Raw genomic sequence first — 16,701 nt, 5'->3', positions numbered from 1 at the left:
ACTCGCATGTAACTTGAATGCAACACTCAAGTTCGTAAAAAACGTCCCTGGAACGAAACGAGCTGTCCTGCAAGCATCAGTCAGGATCTTTGACCGCCTTGGGCTCCTAAATCCGTTTACGATCCGGGCCAAGTTGCTGTTCCAGTCTCTATGGGTACAACAGGTCGGTTGGGATGAGGCGGTACCACGAGACAGGGAGCAACTCTGGGATAATTGGTGTAAAGAAATCCCTTAGCTCACAACGCTCGCAGTGGATCGATGTTTACTTCCACATGGCTGCAAGGACGCACAGGTCCACGTCTTCTGTGATGCCAGTCCAAAGTGCTACGGTGCAGTAGCGTACATCAGGGTGGTGAATGAAGATGGTTCAGTCTCCTCCAGAATTGTATTCTCGAAGTCTCGAGTGGCTCCATCAAGCAATTGACGTTGTCACGTTTAGAGCTCATGGCTGCACTAATCGGGTCGAGAATGCTGAGCTACCCGGAACAAATTCTTCACGGCTTCCATTTTGAGTGTTTTCTGTTGTCGGACTCAGTGATTGCTCTATGGTGGATTCGAAAGTCTCCAACGGAGTGGAAGCAATTTGTGAGCAATCGGGTACAAGAAATCTGACGGAGGAAGGATAGTCTTAGGTGGAAACACCGTTCAGGAACGGAGAATCCGGCTGACAGTTTAACAAAGGGCTTAAAAGCATCAACATTAGAGACAATGTACATCTGGTGGCATGGACCACATTGGTTGTTAGACGATCCACTGACATGACCGAACACGGATATCCAGTGGGATGCCAAGGCGGATGACGAGAAAAGCCTAAAGGCCAACGTTCTACAAGTCCATGTAGAGTCTGAGTCACCCTTGACTGATGTAAGGAAATTCAGCACCCATCTGAAGCTGATCAGGGTCATTGCTTGGATCTTTTGTTTCATCCACAACGCAGGCGGACTGGCAAACAAAACTTCGGGGACTTTAGCGGCCGAAGAACTTAGGAATGCAGAAATGTATTGGGCAAAGCAGGCACAGTCGGAGCACTACTGCAAAGAAATCGGGCAGATCAAAACAGTCTACAAGCTGCACGAGGTCATTGACACAATAAGAAAAAATCGGAGCACCCATGTGTTTCACGGTTGAGTGGAATAACGGGACGGAATTTCAGTTTTTGGATTTCTACATTAGAAAGTCGGATTCCCATTTCTGTTGGAGATACCAGCAAAGAACGGAAAAGCCTGTTTTGCCGTATGAGTCTTGCCATTCAAAAACAGTGAAAAATAGCATCATAAAAATGCTATAAGAAGGGCGTTAGACAACTCCTGTTGTCATGAGGTCATGAAGAGCGTCCGTCAGCAGATATTCAGATTTGAGATGTCAGGGTATCCCGATATTATGCTTCACGATTCATGTAATCGTGTCATGGCGGAGGTCGTTCAAAGAAAAACCAAAGAAACAGAATTAGAGAAGAATTTCGCGGTGATCCCTTATGTGCATTCTGCGTCACACAGGTTGAAAAAGCTAGGGAAAAAGGATGGGGTCAACGTGGTTTTCACGAAAGGGGGCACGCTGGCATCACTTCCGAGGAAAGTCAATAATTCAGAATAACCGGAATGTACACTAAAACACAAAACTAGGTTCACCGGTTGCAACCGGTGCTTGGTCAAGAGACCAAGCACTGCTCCATGAAGAGCGAGCGCCCCGGCAATGCTGGAAGAAAGTACGGATCGTGACCCTTCATAAGGGTCGGGATGACAAGGTCTGGGCATGCACTGCCCGGACCTTGTTCGCCTAACTGCTGCTGTTAGGTTTCCTATAAAACTGCCGTCAGGGAACCTAACACAACGTCCGTGCTCTTGCTGTATCCCCTTGAAGCATAGGATCAATGAGCTGTCACTCATTCGGCGGGGGAGGATGTTGCAAACATGAAGACAACGTAGATAAAACGGAAGTGAACGAAGCTGATGCTGGAACTTTTGATCGTGAACTTTCACGGACCTTTTGTTTGTGGGTTTTTTGGCTTCTTCTTCTTCTTTTTTGGTGCTGTAGCGTGATGTTAAAAAAACGTTCTCCTGGCATTAGGCTTATGGTTTCTCAACTCTGAACTGAGTCGTCTTCTGGGATCCTATATTTTTTTTCTACAAGCTCAAGGTGATGCTTCCCACTTCAAGATTATCTATCTCGCGTCTCCCAGCCGAAAGTTGTCTGATTTTTACTTCGTGAGGAAGCGACCATCCCCTTCAGATACAATTTTTCCGTTAATCCTGAGCTGCCCATTCCTTCATCGCTGTCAAAATCTGGATGCACACTGTTTCTCAGCACCCTGGATGACCACACACGTGCACTTTGTGGCCGATATGTTATCACTCGACTCACGTTTTCGTGTTCTATCTTGCCATCAGGAACCGTTATGGGCGAGCACTATTCTAGCACCCTACACTAAGGTAATTTGCTGATTGTTCGTCATTTCCATAAGTGTAAATGGTGTATCTATAGACTTCGCAGCATGCGGCATTCTCATGGACAGAATCCCAACAAGACATTATGCTGAGCGCATTCTTCTATGGCTACATGGCTCCTCAATTGTTCTCTGGTCTGGCGGCCGACATAGCCACACCTAAGCACATGCTGAGTATTAGCATTGTGTTTCCGGGACTTATCTCTTTCCTGACACCAATGGCAGTTCAGTGGCATTGGGAAGCAGTGACCACGCTGAGGGCCCTCATGGGATTGGCGCAGGTACATGCCTTATAAGATCACACCGGACCTAAATACCAGCGATTTCACAAAACTAAATTGGTTGTCTTCTAGGGCTTCATGACGGCCTCTCAATACATGTTGGCTTCATACTGGGCACCAAAGATTGAGCGGGCACGGATTCTGTCAATTTGCTTCGTAGGATCTTCTATAGGCTCCATCGTCGCAATGCCAACGACTGGATTTTTAATTCAATCTGACACACTCGGTGGCTGGCCTTCTACATTCTACCTGTTTGGTAAGAAATCCACTGTTTTTGTCAGACAGACCACCGTCGCTCATGGTCATAGTTGTCTCGCGACGTGAACATATACCTCTGTGCTGTATCTGGTTGTCAGTTTTTGGCAGTATGAAAGGTGGCCAAAAGGCCAAGTCTTGCAAATATCTTCCACAAAGTCCTCATCCACAAAGTCCTTGTGGATGAGGACTTAATAACAGTCACATAAAATACAGATATAAGCATCAATGACAGCTTTGTGTTTCCAGAAGCCACTTTCGGTCCACATTCGAGTACTCCAATGACTGAACAACCGCACACCGCGGCAGCCCTACCCTGGAGAAGTGTATCGAAATTTCATCGAATGATTTTGCCCTACACTGCCTGCTATCAATACTTCTAGAGCATTTTCGACAAGAGGGATAAAGGCAAAAAAGGAAATAACTGAGTAACATCGTATCCACATGGGTAAATAAGACAAAAACAATTTTATTTGAATCATGATGAGGGGAGCTTCACCACAAGGGGAGATGCACTATCCCATTGCTGGCAGCCCGATTGTGCCGCAACCAACAATAACAAGAAAGTGTACTTGACTCTTTGTTACGCTACAAGTATACAACGTGGCTATATCGGCTTTTGGCTGCTCTGCTGGGTGTGTATTTAAAAATCAGCGAAAGCGCTCGGAAGGTAAATATTGCATAGAAGTAAAATGTCATATACCCAATCCAAAAATATAGGAATTATAACATTGTGTTGCCTAGAACCTCTTTTCTATGCATTTGAACAGCAACACCAACAGCATTTCTACACGAGGAGAAACACGGACATACTAAGCCTAACGGATTAGGACGTAGCCAACAGTGAAAGGTAGAGGCATGGGTAAGGTTAGGCTACGTTACCCCCCAGGCAGCTCTAGGTGATGCGGGCATGATGTGCCGCCGAAGTGTCGTTGGGTCCTGAGTTAACATGGCGCCCCGGCTTGACGACACCGGCGATAACTTTGAATTTTTATACGTTTTACAAAAGATACGACGCCCATTTTTGTATAACTTGATTCGTGATTTGTTCCTCTTTCACGTAAAACCATACCGTTTATCTGTTCAGTTTCTCTCATCACGTATATGTACCAACTACCCCGTCTTCACACGCTACCTCATTTTTGTTTCATTCGACAAACCCTGTGGTCCCGGTAACGAACTGCATCCCTTTGCTGTTGAACTAGCTGCTGAACGAACCGCAACTGGCTTTGTGCTATAGATGTGTATGGTGTTGTTGCCGGTTGCATATGACTCCAGGAGCATAGAGCACTAAGGAGCTGATAGAATTCGTTTCACGATGGACGATGGATGTATTCGTCGTCGACAGCATTGCACCATCATCCCCTTTTTTTAACGCGAAATGGCACCTGTAGGCCGCGTGAGCGATGAAGAAACATTACCCAAAGTTACTACATGCCGCCATGCAGACCGCTGGGAAATGGTACGCTATCACCACCACCCAAAGTTTGTCATGCGTGCCGAACATCGCGCCTTATAGCTAATTAAGAAGAAAATTGCTTAAATGGGTTTCGTGCAAACGAGAGAAGTTAATCTCACAGAAAACAAAGCCTAGGAAACACGACAATTGCGTCTGCACACGACAGCACAGAGAGTGTAGGACCAGGTGTGGGCACATTGTAACTCAGGCAATTTTTGCGGGGACTGATGAATTGGATTGGAAAAAGAAAGAAAAATATGGAGAGGCTAGTCCTCCCAGTCAGAACGGGCTACTCCAAAACGCGTTTGTGGATGAAAAAAAAAAGAAGATGAGCTAAAAAAAGAGAAGAACAAACAAACAAACAACCAAAAACAGGAAAGGGGTAGAGTGGGTGTAGCAGAATAAAGCATAAAGGAAAACGGGGGAAAGGAAAGGGGGAGAGGTTAGGCACATAGAGAAACACTCACTGCACAATGTCAGATACAGTGCGAACACAGTGTCACCGAAGTCGCTTGCACTATCGTTTACTGCTCCTTCTGGGCTCTTTGGCATGTCGTTACACGACGTCTTTCTTAACGAACGGAGACTACTCTGTCCGTCATCCCCGCATGGAGGATACACATTTAGAAGTTCGAGCCTATGGGTCCGAAGTACAGGCTTGGTGATTGCTGTTGCAACATTTGTGCCTCGTTCTCGTAGTTACGTAGCAATATGAATAAGGATCTCTTTCCAAACTTTTGCATGTCAGGAGCTGTCACCATTATCTGGTTTCTGCTGTGGTCCGTGTTTGCAGCCAACAGGCCCGAAGACCACAGATGCGTTCCACATGAACAATACATTTCTTTGGACAATTTGGACAACCCGCTTTATCAGAAGGTAAACACTATTGTTTGTAAATAAAGAAAAATTGAATACTTGACGTGGTTCACACACACCAAACGGCAGGGATTTGTGAAAAATTTCGCCATAAGGGTGAGTTGAAATTCCGTAAGGTGCGAGGTTGTGATACCCCAATCAGCTTGCAACTGCCGTGTATGTATAGTCCATGCAGTACACGCATGTCAGAAAATTTGAGAGGTGGAGGCTGCAATGTCTTTCGGGGATAATGGGCGTGTGGGAAGCGCTGGTAGAATCCCGGAAACACTAGTTCCCACAACTGAATCCCCCCCTTCATAGAAAGAAAATATGCATAACTATCAACATCAATTGCTAAATGAGCACACACGAACAAGCATAGAAGGCGCATCGACACGGCTGCGGTGTGAACTAATACAGCGGGATTCTCATTTAGATAGCTGTGATGTTCCGAGTGATCAGGGGAACAGATGCCAGGTACACGATGAGATTACGAAGGATTTACTGAGCAATTCACCCATCGCTACATACATGCCTCACATGTCGCCATAACTCATACCACGACAACGATCCTCCTGGCGGCGATGGTGTAGACCACACAATGGAAGAATGAAACGAAAGTGAAACTTAACACATGTCAATACATGACATCTCCCCCTACTAGGCGAAAACGTAGTCCTTCATCCAACCCGGAGGCTTCCGAGCTCTTGTAGGATGGTCACGAACTGTTTCGCGATTCCTTGTAGGTATTACTTCCATACGGCAAGAATACGTGGAAGCTTCGTCTGTAACCGTATCTGGTCTTTGTAGAGCTCCCCAGGCTGTGGCCGGAGATATGTGGATTTCTTGCTGGGGAGGGTCCACCTCAGGTTCCATTGCCGCCCGTCTGATGTGGTCGAGATGTCTGCGTTGCAGCCTTGTTCAGCGCTCAACAAGTTTCCTTGGTATCCAGGCCGGGGTGCCATTAAAATTGCGTATCTAGACCCTCTGCTGCGGTGCCAATGTTCTGGCTCTTGACAAATCCCCGTCTTCGTACGCTGTTCTCCCTTTAAGACAAAGCAAGTCCAGACTCGAAGGAAACTCTCGTCCAAACATCCGAACAGCTGGTGTCTCCCCTGTGCTGGCGCTGACAGTTGAATGCTGTTTAAAAAGAAAACGAGCCAGTCGACACTCAATCGACCCTTGAGTATACTTCTGAAGCGTCGTTTTTACCTCAGCAACCATTCTCTCCGCCAGGCCATTGGTAGCCGGGTGATATGGTGCACTAGTCACCAGGGTAATACCATTGCTCTTGTAGAAGTCCTTAATTTCAGCGGAAACGAAAGGCGCACCATTGTCCGAAACTATATTTTCCGGGATACCGAAGGTGGAAAAGGTCCACCTCAGTTCTCAGATTACAGTCTTCGACAAAGCTGAGTGCACGTTCCTCACCTTAAGCCACTTCGTAAATGAGTCCACCACTACAAGCAGCATGAAGCCTTCCACCGGTCCCGCAAAGTCCAAGTGAGGGACCTGCCACGGTCGAGAAGCTTCTTCTAAATGAGGTACAGGAGCCTTCGCCGGAAGCCTTCTGTTTTCCTGGCAGATGACACAGTCTTGAACCTGACGCTTAATCTCAGAGTCCATGTCCGGCCACCACATGTAGGCTCTGGCGCAGGCCTTGGTAGCAACGATACCTCTGTGGCCTGCATGGAGCAAGTCCAGAGCCTTCCTTCGGGCTCGGGGTGGAATCACTACACGTGAACCTCTTATTACACAGCCGTTATGGGTAGACAACTCAGATGCTAACCGAACGTAAGGCCTGAAAGGCGCTTCTGTAAGCTTGTGCACAGTTCCTGCTTGCACTGCTTTAAACACATCCGAAAGAATGTCATCTTCCCGAGTCCACGTCTGGAGATCCTTTATGGAAAGTGGGGGCGACTTGAAGCCTTCCAACATAAGCACGTCCGCCGGCGCATTTGGTTCATGGAAGTTGCTCTCTAGGGGCAAACGATTCATAAAATCAGCATTCTGATTTTCGCTTCCTTTGCGATAGCTCAAGTCATAATCATAAGCGGCCAGTTTCAAACACCAGCACAACATCCGCGGAGACAGAACCTCTGAAACCGGTCTGTTACTGCCCAAAATTCCCAGAAGTGGTTTGGGGTCTGTTACAATGGTGACATGGCGACCGGCGATGAGCTGATGAAATTTTGCTGTGGCAAATACGATTGCCAGTCCCTCCCGGTCCAGTTGGGAGTAATTCTGTTCCGCTTGGCCCAAAGTGTGAGAGGTGAAAGCTAGCGGGCCTTCCTCACCGTGCTCGTCAGGCTGAGACAGGACCGCCCCAATCCCATATGGAGAAGCATCGCAGGAAATAAGGAGGGGCTTTTTTTCATCGTAGTGTGCCAACACAATGCGCGAGTTCACTAGCTGCTTGAGGTTGTTGTAAGCCTCCTTATGCTTTGGCTCCCAAGACCATGCAGTCTCCTTTCGCAGTAGCTCGTAGAGATCCTTAGCTGTCGATGCCCGATCAGGCAGAAATTTATCGTAGAACGCTAACATCCCCAAAAATGATTGGAGCTGCGCCTTATTTGTTGGCTCTGGAGCATCCAGAAGTGCTTGCACTTTTTCTTCGGTCGCATGAATGCCCTTTGCGTTTATGCGATGCCCTAGGTAGCGAACCTCAGGCACAGCAAAATGGCACTTAGACTTCTTTAGTCTCAGATTGGCATCACACAGTCGTCGTAACACTGCTTCCAGCCTCTGTGTATGCTCATCGTCTGTTCTCCCTGCAACAATCACATCATCCAGGTACACACTCGTGCCTGGAATTCCTGCCAGAATGGTTTCCATAAACCTTTGAAAAATGGCTGGAGCAGCCGAAATACCAAAAGGCAGCCTGTGAACGGCGTAAAGACCCTTCAGAGTGTTGATTGTAAGGATATTTGATGTTCGTTCCGTCACGTGCAACTGCTGATACCCGCCTCAGCCAGATCGAGAGTCGAAAGCACACTGCCGCCCTGCAGACTTGCAAGCACTTCACTTGCTGTGGGTTGTGGAAAAGAAGCCTTCCTAGCCATAGCATTAACTGTTGACTTATAGTCACCGCACATGCGGATCCCACCGTCTTTTTTGCGCACTATGACCACTGGAGTAGCCCAGTCCGAATGTTGAACTGGCGAGATGAATCCTTGCTTTTCCCACTTCTCGAGTTCACGCTCTACTGCCCCGCGCAAGGCAAAAGGAACCGGGCGTGCCTTCCTGAACTGTGGCACGGCATCTGGCTTAAGTTCTATTTCAACTGGTGGCCCGGCATGTCCTTCACAAGGATCCGCAAACACTGATGAGAACTTGCTCAGCAATGCATCTATGCTGGTAGCCGCTGGAACGTTGTTGACACCACTGATCTTGATGTTGAGCGACTGGAACCAGTTGCGGCACAACAAGCTGCTCCCGGTACCCTTCACCACCAGAAGAGGTAACTGATAGTCCTTTGACTTCCACCTGACTCTGACTTCCAACGAACCTTTTAACTTCATTGGTTCACCCGACCACGTTTGCAAGCCTACCTCAACTGGCCCGAGCAGGGGTGGCTTCTTGATCCAAGTAGCTTTGTATGTTTCTTCACTTATAAGTGTGTAAGCACAACCAGAGTCAACCTCGAAGGGCACAAGCTTGTCATACACGCGCAGAGTTACAGTGTACCTGGGAACAGTAGAATGCACAGAATGTACTTGGTGCAAGTTGTACAAATCACTCTCTTTTTGCTCTTCCTGTACCACATGAGTCTTTCCGCCCTTTTGTTTGCGCTTTTGACAGGCTTTCCGCAAGTGTCCAGGCTTGTCACATGAAAAGCAAATTGCTGTTCTAAATGGACAATCCGTGTGCTTGTGAGACCCCAGACAGCGGTAACAATCGTGCCTCTGAAAACTGTCCTTAGGCTTCCCGTCGTTCCCTCTGGGTTTCTGAGCCGATCCAAGGTCAGTATTTGTCTTCGCGGTAGCGTGTACCTTTCCGCTGTGCTCTCGTGGTCTCAACTGAGCTTCGAAACGCTAGGTGACGTTCACTGAGCAGACGCTGTTGAAGTTGAGTATTCATGAGTCCACACACTAATCTGTCGCGCAACATCACGTTAAGAGGCAAACTGGTGGACGGAGGCTGCAGCACAGTCACGGAGGTCGGAGTTGCTGCGGTTGCCGGTGCTGCTGTCGTCACGCTGTCTTCACTTGCCGAAGCCGCCTGGGTCGCCGCGTTGGAACTGGCTGCCTCAGAACGCTGACCCGACACCGCGACTTCACCGAAGTTGCATCCTTCAGCCAAAGCCTTCAGCGCCGATACGAAGTCATCAATCGACTCCCTTTCATGTTGATCTCTTCTGTAGAACTGGGAACGTCCCACCAGCTCGGACGGTTTCGCTTCAAAACGATCGTTGAGAAGCTTCAATAACTCTTCATACGGTACCTGGCGAACCGATTGCGGCAGAACCATGCCACAAACAATACCGTATATTTCTTCACCTCAGAATGACAGGAGAAGGGCTTTCTTCTTCTCCTCGGTGGTCACGCCGGTGGCCTCGCAATAAAACTCAAACCGGTCACGCCATGCGGACCAGTTTCCACCATGCCGAAAAGGAGTGATGGTGCCGTGAGCCATGATTTCTTCGTCCAGTTGGGTTTACCTCGTCGCCAGTGTGGTGTTCCGAGTGATCAGGGGAACGGATGCCAGGTACACGATGAGCTAACGAAGGATTTACTGAGCATTCAGCCATCGCTACATACATGCCTCACATGTCGCCATAACTCACACCACGACAACGATCCCCCTGGCGGCGATGGTGTAGACCATACAATGGAAGAATGAAACGAAACTGAAACTTAACACATGACAATACATGACAATAGCTTGTAGCCTTATATAGGTAACATTTCCTAGAGTATCAGGGGAAGACACGAAGGGACGAACTCAAACCAGCAAAATGCAACATCTATTCCACAAGAAGCACTCTACGTATGAGAAAGGAGATTCACCAAAGAAAGCGCCAGATTGACCCACGACTGACGAATTCAAAGCTGGTTACGTATTATTTCGCCGGCCTCCAATATGACACGGTATGCGTCATCCTTTAGACTGCACAGCGCTTGGCATTGAGTCGAAATGCGAATATAGTCGGAGTAAGAACGCAGCTGTCTGTTTAGTTCAGAAAATGAACTACACTTCGGGACAAGTGAACCCCTACAAGTCAGCTCCGCCCACAAATCTAAAGGCAAGTCTAAAAGCTTAGGTGGGTACGATGAGTGAATTAGCATCCTCGTGTGCCTGTCGTCCTCTATTCTTTCGTACGCCCCACTCTCAAGGTGCGGAATACATTCTCTGCTGGTGGAGATGTACCTTTGCGACTGTAGCTGTTATGCTGTCTCGGAGCACTCGTATAGACACACTGACTGAACTGGCAATTCTCGTGCCGTTTTGGATAACACGGCGAAATAACAGTAATCAGCTTTGTATTAGCACGGTCACTCAATACTCTTCCGGTCAGGAAACTCGCGCGAGAACATCAAATCGGCGGCCGAGCGGCACGTAGTGGTGCGGCGATCGTTCGGGGGATACCTCTGCGCTCTGCATCACGGTCGGCGTAAGTAGTAGGGGATGGACTCTTATAGTGCACAACGCTCAACTGTCCTGAACACGACTTAATTAGCAATTAGAGCTAATTGGGACCCCCACATTAATCAACACCCTCCAAGGAGTCACCACTAATTGGGAAGCGTCTAACTCGTGTCCAGACCAGCTGAGCGCTGTGCACTACGAGAGTCCATAAAAAAGAAAAAAAAATAGATAGAGATAGAGTGGAGAGAAGGAGTTTAGTTGAAGATCAATGACGCCATCTTGAAGAAAGCGGTCCCGAGCGGTCGTTGACCATCGCCTTGCGACGGAGCACAGAGGCAGGTTGGAAAGCATCGCAGCTATGACCACAAGTTCCGGACATCCTGTGATGTCATCATGACATGTCTGGGCAGGTTAGGACAGCTCTGGTCATGCGAAGAGAAAAACACTCGTAATACAGAGGCTGGGAAAGCAAGAGTATGCTAACCATCAACAGCAATCAACAAAAAGAATTAGTTACACAACAAATCATCCCACCACAACATGCGACTGCTCCATCCGACAGCCAGGCAGAGAACTGACTCGTAATGGTTTTTTCTCCTGTATAAACTCCCGCAGCTGCACCCCCTAGCGGTTACTTTCTCAACTAATCTCACGACAAAATTATTAAGAATCATGCCTGCGCTACTCTCATTCCCAAGGCAGAAGAAGATAGAAAACGGCGGGGATACCTGGACAACAGCAACCAGCGCCCGACGTGCACGGGCATGAAAATCGCAAACAAAGCGGGAACAAAGTTGGCGAAAGCATTAGTTACACAACAAATCAGCTCACCACAACAGGAGCGCAGACCGATGCGACTGCTCCATCCGACAGCCTGACACAAACTGAGCCGCGCGGGGACTGCGGAGCGACCGAGGACACGTCTGCACTCCACGAGATCCAGCGAGGAAGTGACTAGGGTGCCGCGCCGCGGCCGCTACGCATGAGCGCGCTCTCAGCGCCCTCTGCGGCGACCACCTGCTAGAGGCTAAGATAGAAGAGCATTCCTGCGCCCTCCTCTTGCGTTGCTCATTGGTCGTGACGTCATCGCATTGTCCCAAGGCTACACCGATTTTTTTTTCACACGGTCGGTCGACACAACTGGACAAGGTCAATCTGCAATGAAGCCATGCCATAACGTCATTATGCACCTGCGTGGCTCAAGGACGCGTGCGCTCTAGACAGGGGACCTATTATTTATTGAATCACTATCCCAAAATTATTTCCTTTATTTTTCTATAACGATTGCGAATTATTGCGAATACCAAAGTCTTACTAAATGAGACTTGCAAAAGAACAAACTATCCTACACCGATTTACACCGATTTTACACCGATTTTTTTTTCACACGGTCGGTCGACACAACTGGACAAGGTCAATCTGCAATGAAGCCATGCCATAACGTCATTATGCACCTGCGTGGCTCAAGGACGCGTACGCTCTAGACAGGGGACCTATTATTTATTGAATCACTATCCCAAAATTATTTCCTTTATTTTTCTATAACGATTGCGAACTATTGCGAATACCAAAGTCTTACTAAATGAGACTTGCAAAAGAACAAACTATCCTAACACATAGCTCCATCAATGGCTAATAAGAGGACTAAATCAACACAGAGTATGGGTAACAAGGAGTGCAGAATCGCGTCCACTCCATCCGACAGCCGGGCACGGAACTGAATCTTAATGCTTTTTCTCCTCTATAAAGCCATGCATGTGTACCTCTTGCGGTTGATTTCTGAACTAATTTAATCGCAAAATTATTAAGAATTGTTCTAGCACTATTCCCATTCAGGGCAGCACTATCGACATCGTCAAGACAAGAATGTTCCTTGTAAAAAAAAAAACAAAGCGTCAACAAAGGAAAGCTTGCATGTCGGGGCATGTCAGGACACGTCAGGACAAATCGCACGACTGCTGGGCAACAGAGGAATACAAACACAAAGACACTTGAACAGAGTGAAAAAGACACTCACCATCATTTTTCACGTTTACCGCATTCCCTCATTGTAAATCCGTTCATCACAAAATCCACCATAATCGTCACACACCATTCACCAGTGAAGAACCACACATCCGCACCCGATCGGAGGCAGACGGAACCCCACCGAAGCTACGCTCTTCCACTGACGGCCAATGCAATTGCTAGGAGCAGAATTAACGTGTCCACACCCGCCAGTGTCCAAGAAAGAAGTGAATCCTTGCGCCCCCTGCAGGCCGTGCTCATTGGTCGTGACGTCATCCTATTGTCTCAGGGCTACACTGTTTTTTTCCACTAATGCTCTTCTGGACAATGTCCACCTGAGACAATAGTGTCGTGGTATTACGTCATCATGCAGCTATGTGGCTCAAGGACCCGTACGCTTTAGACAGGCGACCTGTTATTTATTGAATCACTATCCCAAGATTATTTCCTTTATTCTACTATAATGATTGCATAGGGAACTATTGCAGAAAAACACCATACATGAGAGGTGATTGTAGGAATTAAGCATTTCATTCCCAAAGTCTTACTAAATTAGACTTGCAAAAGAACAAAATATCCTAACACCTTCAATGCCTACATACAACGAGCTAATCGAGACATGTCCATTCCTTCCGAGAGCCAGGCAGCTAACTGAATAATGTCGCTTTGTTCCTCGACTGGATAAAGCCATGCACCTGTCCCCCTTGCGGTTACTCTCTGAACTAAATGAATCGCAAATTTATTCAGAATAGCACTACTCACATTCAAGGCAGCACTATCGACATCGTCAAGAATGTTCCTTGTCAAAAAGAAAAAAAACTACATGTAGGAGGAAAACATGACAGAACAGGTCAGGACATGTCAGCGCATGTTTGACAGACAACAAGGGGGAAAAAAGCAAAGGGAAACACTTGAACAAAGCAGAAAACCAACATCAAACTATTTCTAAGCATACGCACTCCTCTTATTCAAAAACAGTGGTCATCATAAGTCCGTCCAGGACAATACACACCATTTTTCTATTGCTAAACTATTTTTCCAGTAACGGTCAATGCATTGCTGCAGACTGCGTGACATCATCACATCCTGTCTGAAGAAGACAGCGGCAAAGACAAAGACTCCTATTATTTATTGAGTCGCAAGATTGTTTCCTTTGTCCGATCCTTAATGACGTTCACTTTTACAATAAAATTCAACAAAAAAAGCACCGTGCATATTAGCGATTTTCACCCCAAAGGCTGATCATGGTCATTAGAATCACAACACCAGTAAACTACCACTGCTCTTTTAAAATAATAAGTGAGACCACCCAACATCATCACCAGGCTTATGTAATACATTACCCTTTCTATGCTCGTGTACTCATTGTCTGAGGCTACACCTGCGAGCAAAAAGGCGCAAAAGCCGGGGGCAAAGTTCCATTCGCGCACGACAAAGCACAAGACAGAACGCCTTTACGGGAACATGATGGTATTCCCACCATATTAATGATGTTCTATCTTGCATTGCAGTTTAGAAAAACTACTACTACAAAACTATAATTTGAGAAGCCTATTAAAATTCTACTTTCTATGGAAACTATAACTGCCCTATTACTTGGATCGCTATTAATGAAGCGCTCCAATTTTTTCTCACTTCCCATTTCAGCCTTGTCATGCAGTGAGGCGGACTCACATCCAAAATAATTAATTTACACTGAGGGTGCCGTGCTTCAGGAATTCCTATCCTGCGCTCAGATGCAAGCATTTCTGCAAGGATAGCTATAACAGCTTACTTCTTCAACGTACCGAGCTCCTAACAACATCTAACAAACAAGCAGAGAATCCCACTTCTCAGCTTTACCATGCGACTTTCTTCTGCACAAAAGCAGTAATTTGAGGATAGAGCAGCAAAAATTGCGTGCACTTGTGCTTGGCTTCAAAAAACTGAAGCATATGCTAATAAACTAAGAAACTCTCTGAATCAGTACGGAGGATACTCAGGCCAGTTGGCATTTGTACTGCATTTAAACCTCACCATACTTTACGCACGTTACTTTCTCGCCCCAAGGACTCTGTGCCCCATTTGTACCAATCGGGTGTTGTTTACCGAATAGATTGTGACGATTGCGATACGTGTTATGTGGGTGAAACAGGAAGAAAGTTGGTCACACGACTAAAAGAACACGAAGCTCAGATAAAGAAGCCGCCAGCTGATCATCGCCGCACAGAACTCGTGGAGCATGTGATAAAAAACAGCCCAAGCAGCACAATGTACTGAAAGTCGAGTGCAATAGGGGTGGACGGTATGTGTCTTATCAATGTTCTGTACTTTCATGAATCCGTTCAAGGCCTTTCACCTACCCGTCCACCCCTATTGCACTCGACTTTCAGTGCATTTTGCTGCTTGGGAGCACACATTCAATTTCGACAATGTCACCACTCTGGCATGTGAACAAATATGGGGAGTGAGAAGATTCCTTGAGTCATCCCAGGCAGCACAATGTACTGAAAGTCGAGTGCAATAGGGGTGGACGGGTAGGTGGAGGGCCTTGAACACACTCGTGAAACTAAAGAACATTGATAAGACACATACCGTCCACCCCTATTGCACTCGACTTTCAGTACATTGTGCTGCTTGGGATGGCACATCCACCATGAGAAGGATTCCTGTAACAACCACAAGGGGCCACTGCCAGATTGTTATAAGACCTAAGGACTCGCGCGCTGTTTTTCTTTTCCTTGCTGATGATGACGTCTGCATAGACGCCAAAACGTCCAGACAAATTTTGTTACTTTATTTGTTATGCAAGCCAGTGCTATCTTTCTATTAAATATGACTCCTGGCTTGTGGTCTATTTAAACTAAGAAAAAGACACTTATGTCTGGTATCAGATAATGCTACATACACAGCCGCATTGTCCCTTCGTAAAGAAAGCACAGGACAAGGGCACACAAATTCCTTTAAGCGAGAAGGGAAATGGCTTAAGACGGAGCGCTCAGGAATAATAGCAGAGTCACCGGGCATCACTACGCGGCTAACACAAGATAACAACAATATAATAGCGGCGGGTAAAATTTCAACACTGCTAAACAAGCCCCAACATGCCATGATGACGTCACAAACCATGAAAAAAAGCACGCATGCACAGTCATCAGCTCAGGAATGCACAAGGAGAGGTGCTATATTGTAATTTCTCCTCCACGTTCACATACCAGCATTTTGTGCGCAAATACTTATAACTGCATACAGCTTATTCCATCAACATATCAAGCAAAGTGAATACTGACACTCAACAACAACATATAACAAAAAAAAAATCCATTCTCATGAACTCTCCTCTGCCGAGCGGCTTTCTCCTGCTCTACCTGGATGCTGACTTTTTCCCCTCACCTACATTCTGAGTAAAAGCAGTGAAAGAAGAAAAGAACCGCGAAAAATTACATGCTTTTCTGTCCCAATAGCTGTAACTGCAAGAAACCGTAGCGTACGCTAATAAACTGAGAAAAAAACATCCATTTCTGCCACCAGATAATTTTTGCATAATGCCACATACACAGTCGCATTGCCCTTGCGTAAAAAAAGCACAGGACAGGGATACACAAATTTCCTTAAGTGAGCAGGGAAAAGGCTTAAGTCGTACCCCTCAGGAATAATCGGAGAATCACCGCCTATCGCTACGCGGCTAGCACAACATGACAGCAAGAAGATATTAGCGAAGGGTAAAAATTGCAACACTACTGAACAAGTCCAGACATCGACATCGCATACAAAATACTGCTCATCGGGGAAAAGGCCTAAGCCTGCGACAGAAAATCATAGAGCATACACAT

The 16,701-nt window shown here is 46.8% G+C and overlaps 1 protein-coding gene across 1 annotated transcript in view; it reads left to right on the top strand.

Moving 5' to 3' along the window:
- LOC135391515 (sialin-like) overlaps positions 1 to 16,701 on the top strand; it is a 126,876-nt gene that overhangs the window by 79,144 nt on the left and 31,031 nt on the right. The window contains exons 3-6 of the mRNA XM_064621786.1: positions 2,388 to 2,429; positions 2,482 to 2,724; positions 2,797 to 2,980; positions 5,187 to 5,314. Coding sequence (XP_064477856.1) covers positions 2,388 to 2,429; positions 2,482 to 2,724; positions 2,797 to 2,980; positions 5,187 to 5,314 — 597 coding nt within the window. The remainder of the gene's footprint in view (positions 1 to 2,387; positions 2,430 to 2,481; positions 2,725 to 2,796; positions 2,981 to 5,186; positions 5,315 to 16,701) is intronic.

The sequence above is a fragment of the Ornithodoros turicata genome, chromosome 4, assembly GCF_037126465.1.
Source record: "Ornithodoros turicata isolate Travis chromosome 4, ASM3712646v1, whole genome shotgun sequence".
NCBI classification, from domain to species: Eukaryota; Metazoa; Arthropoda; class Arachnida; order Ixodida; family Argasidae; genus Ornithodoros; species Ornithodoros turicata.
Note: the sequence above shows the minus strand (reverse complement) of the source record. Positions and strands in the feature narration are given on the sequence as shown.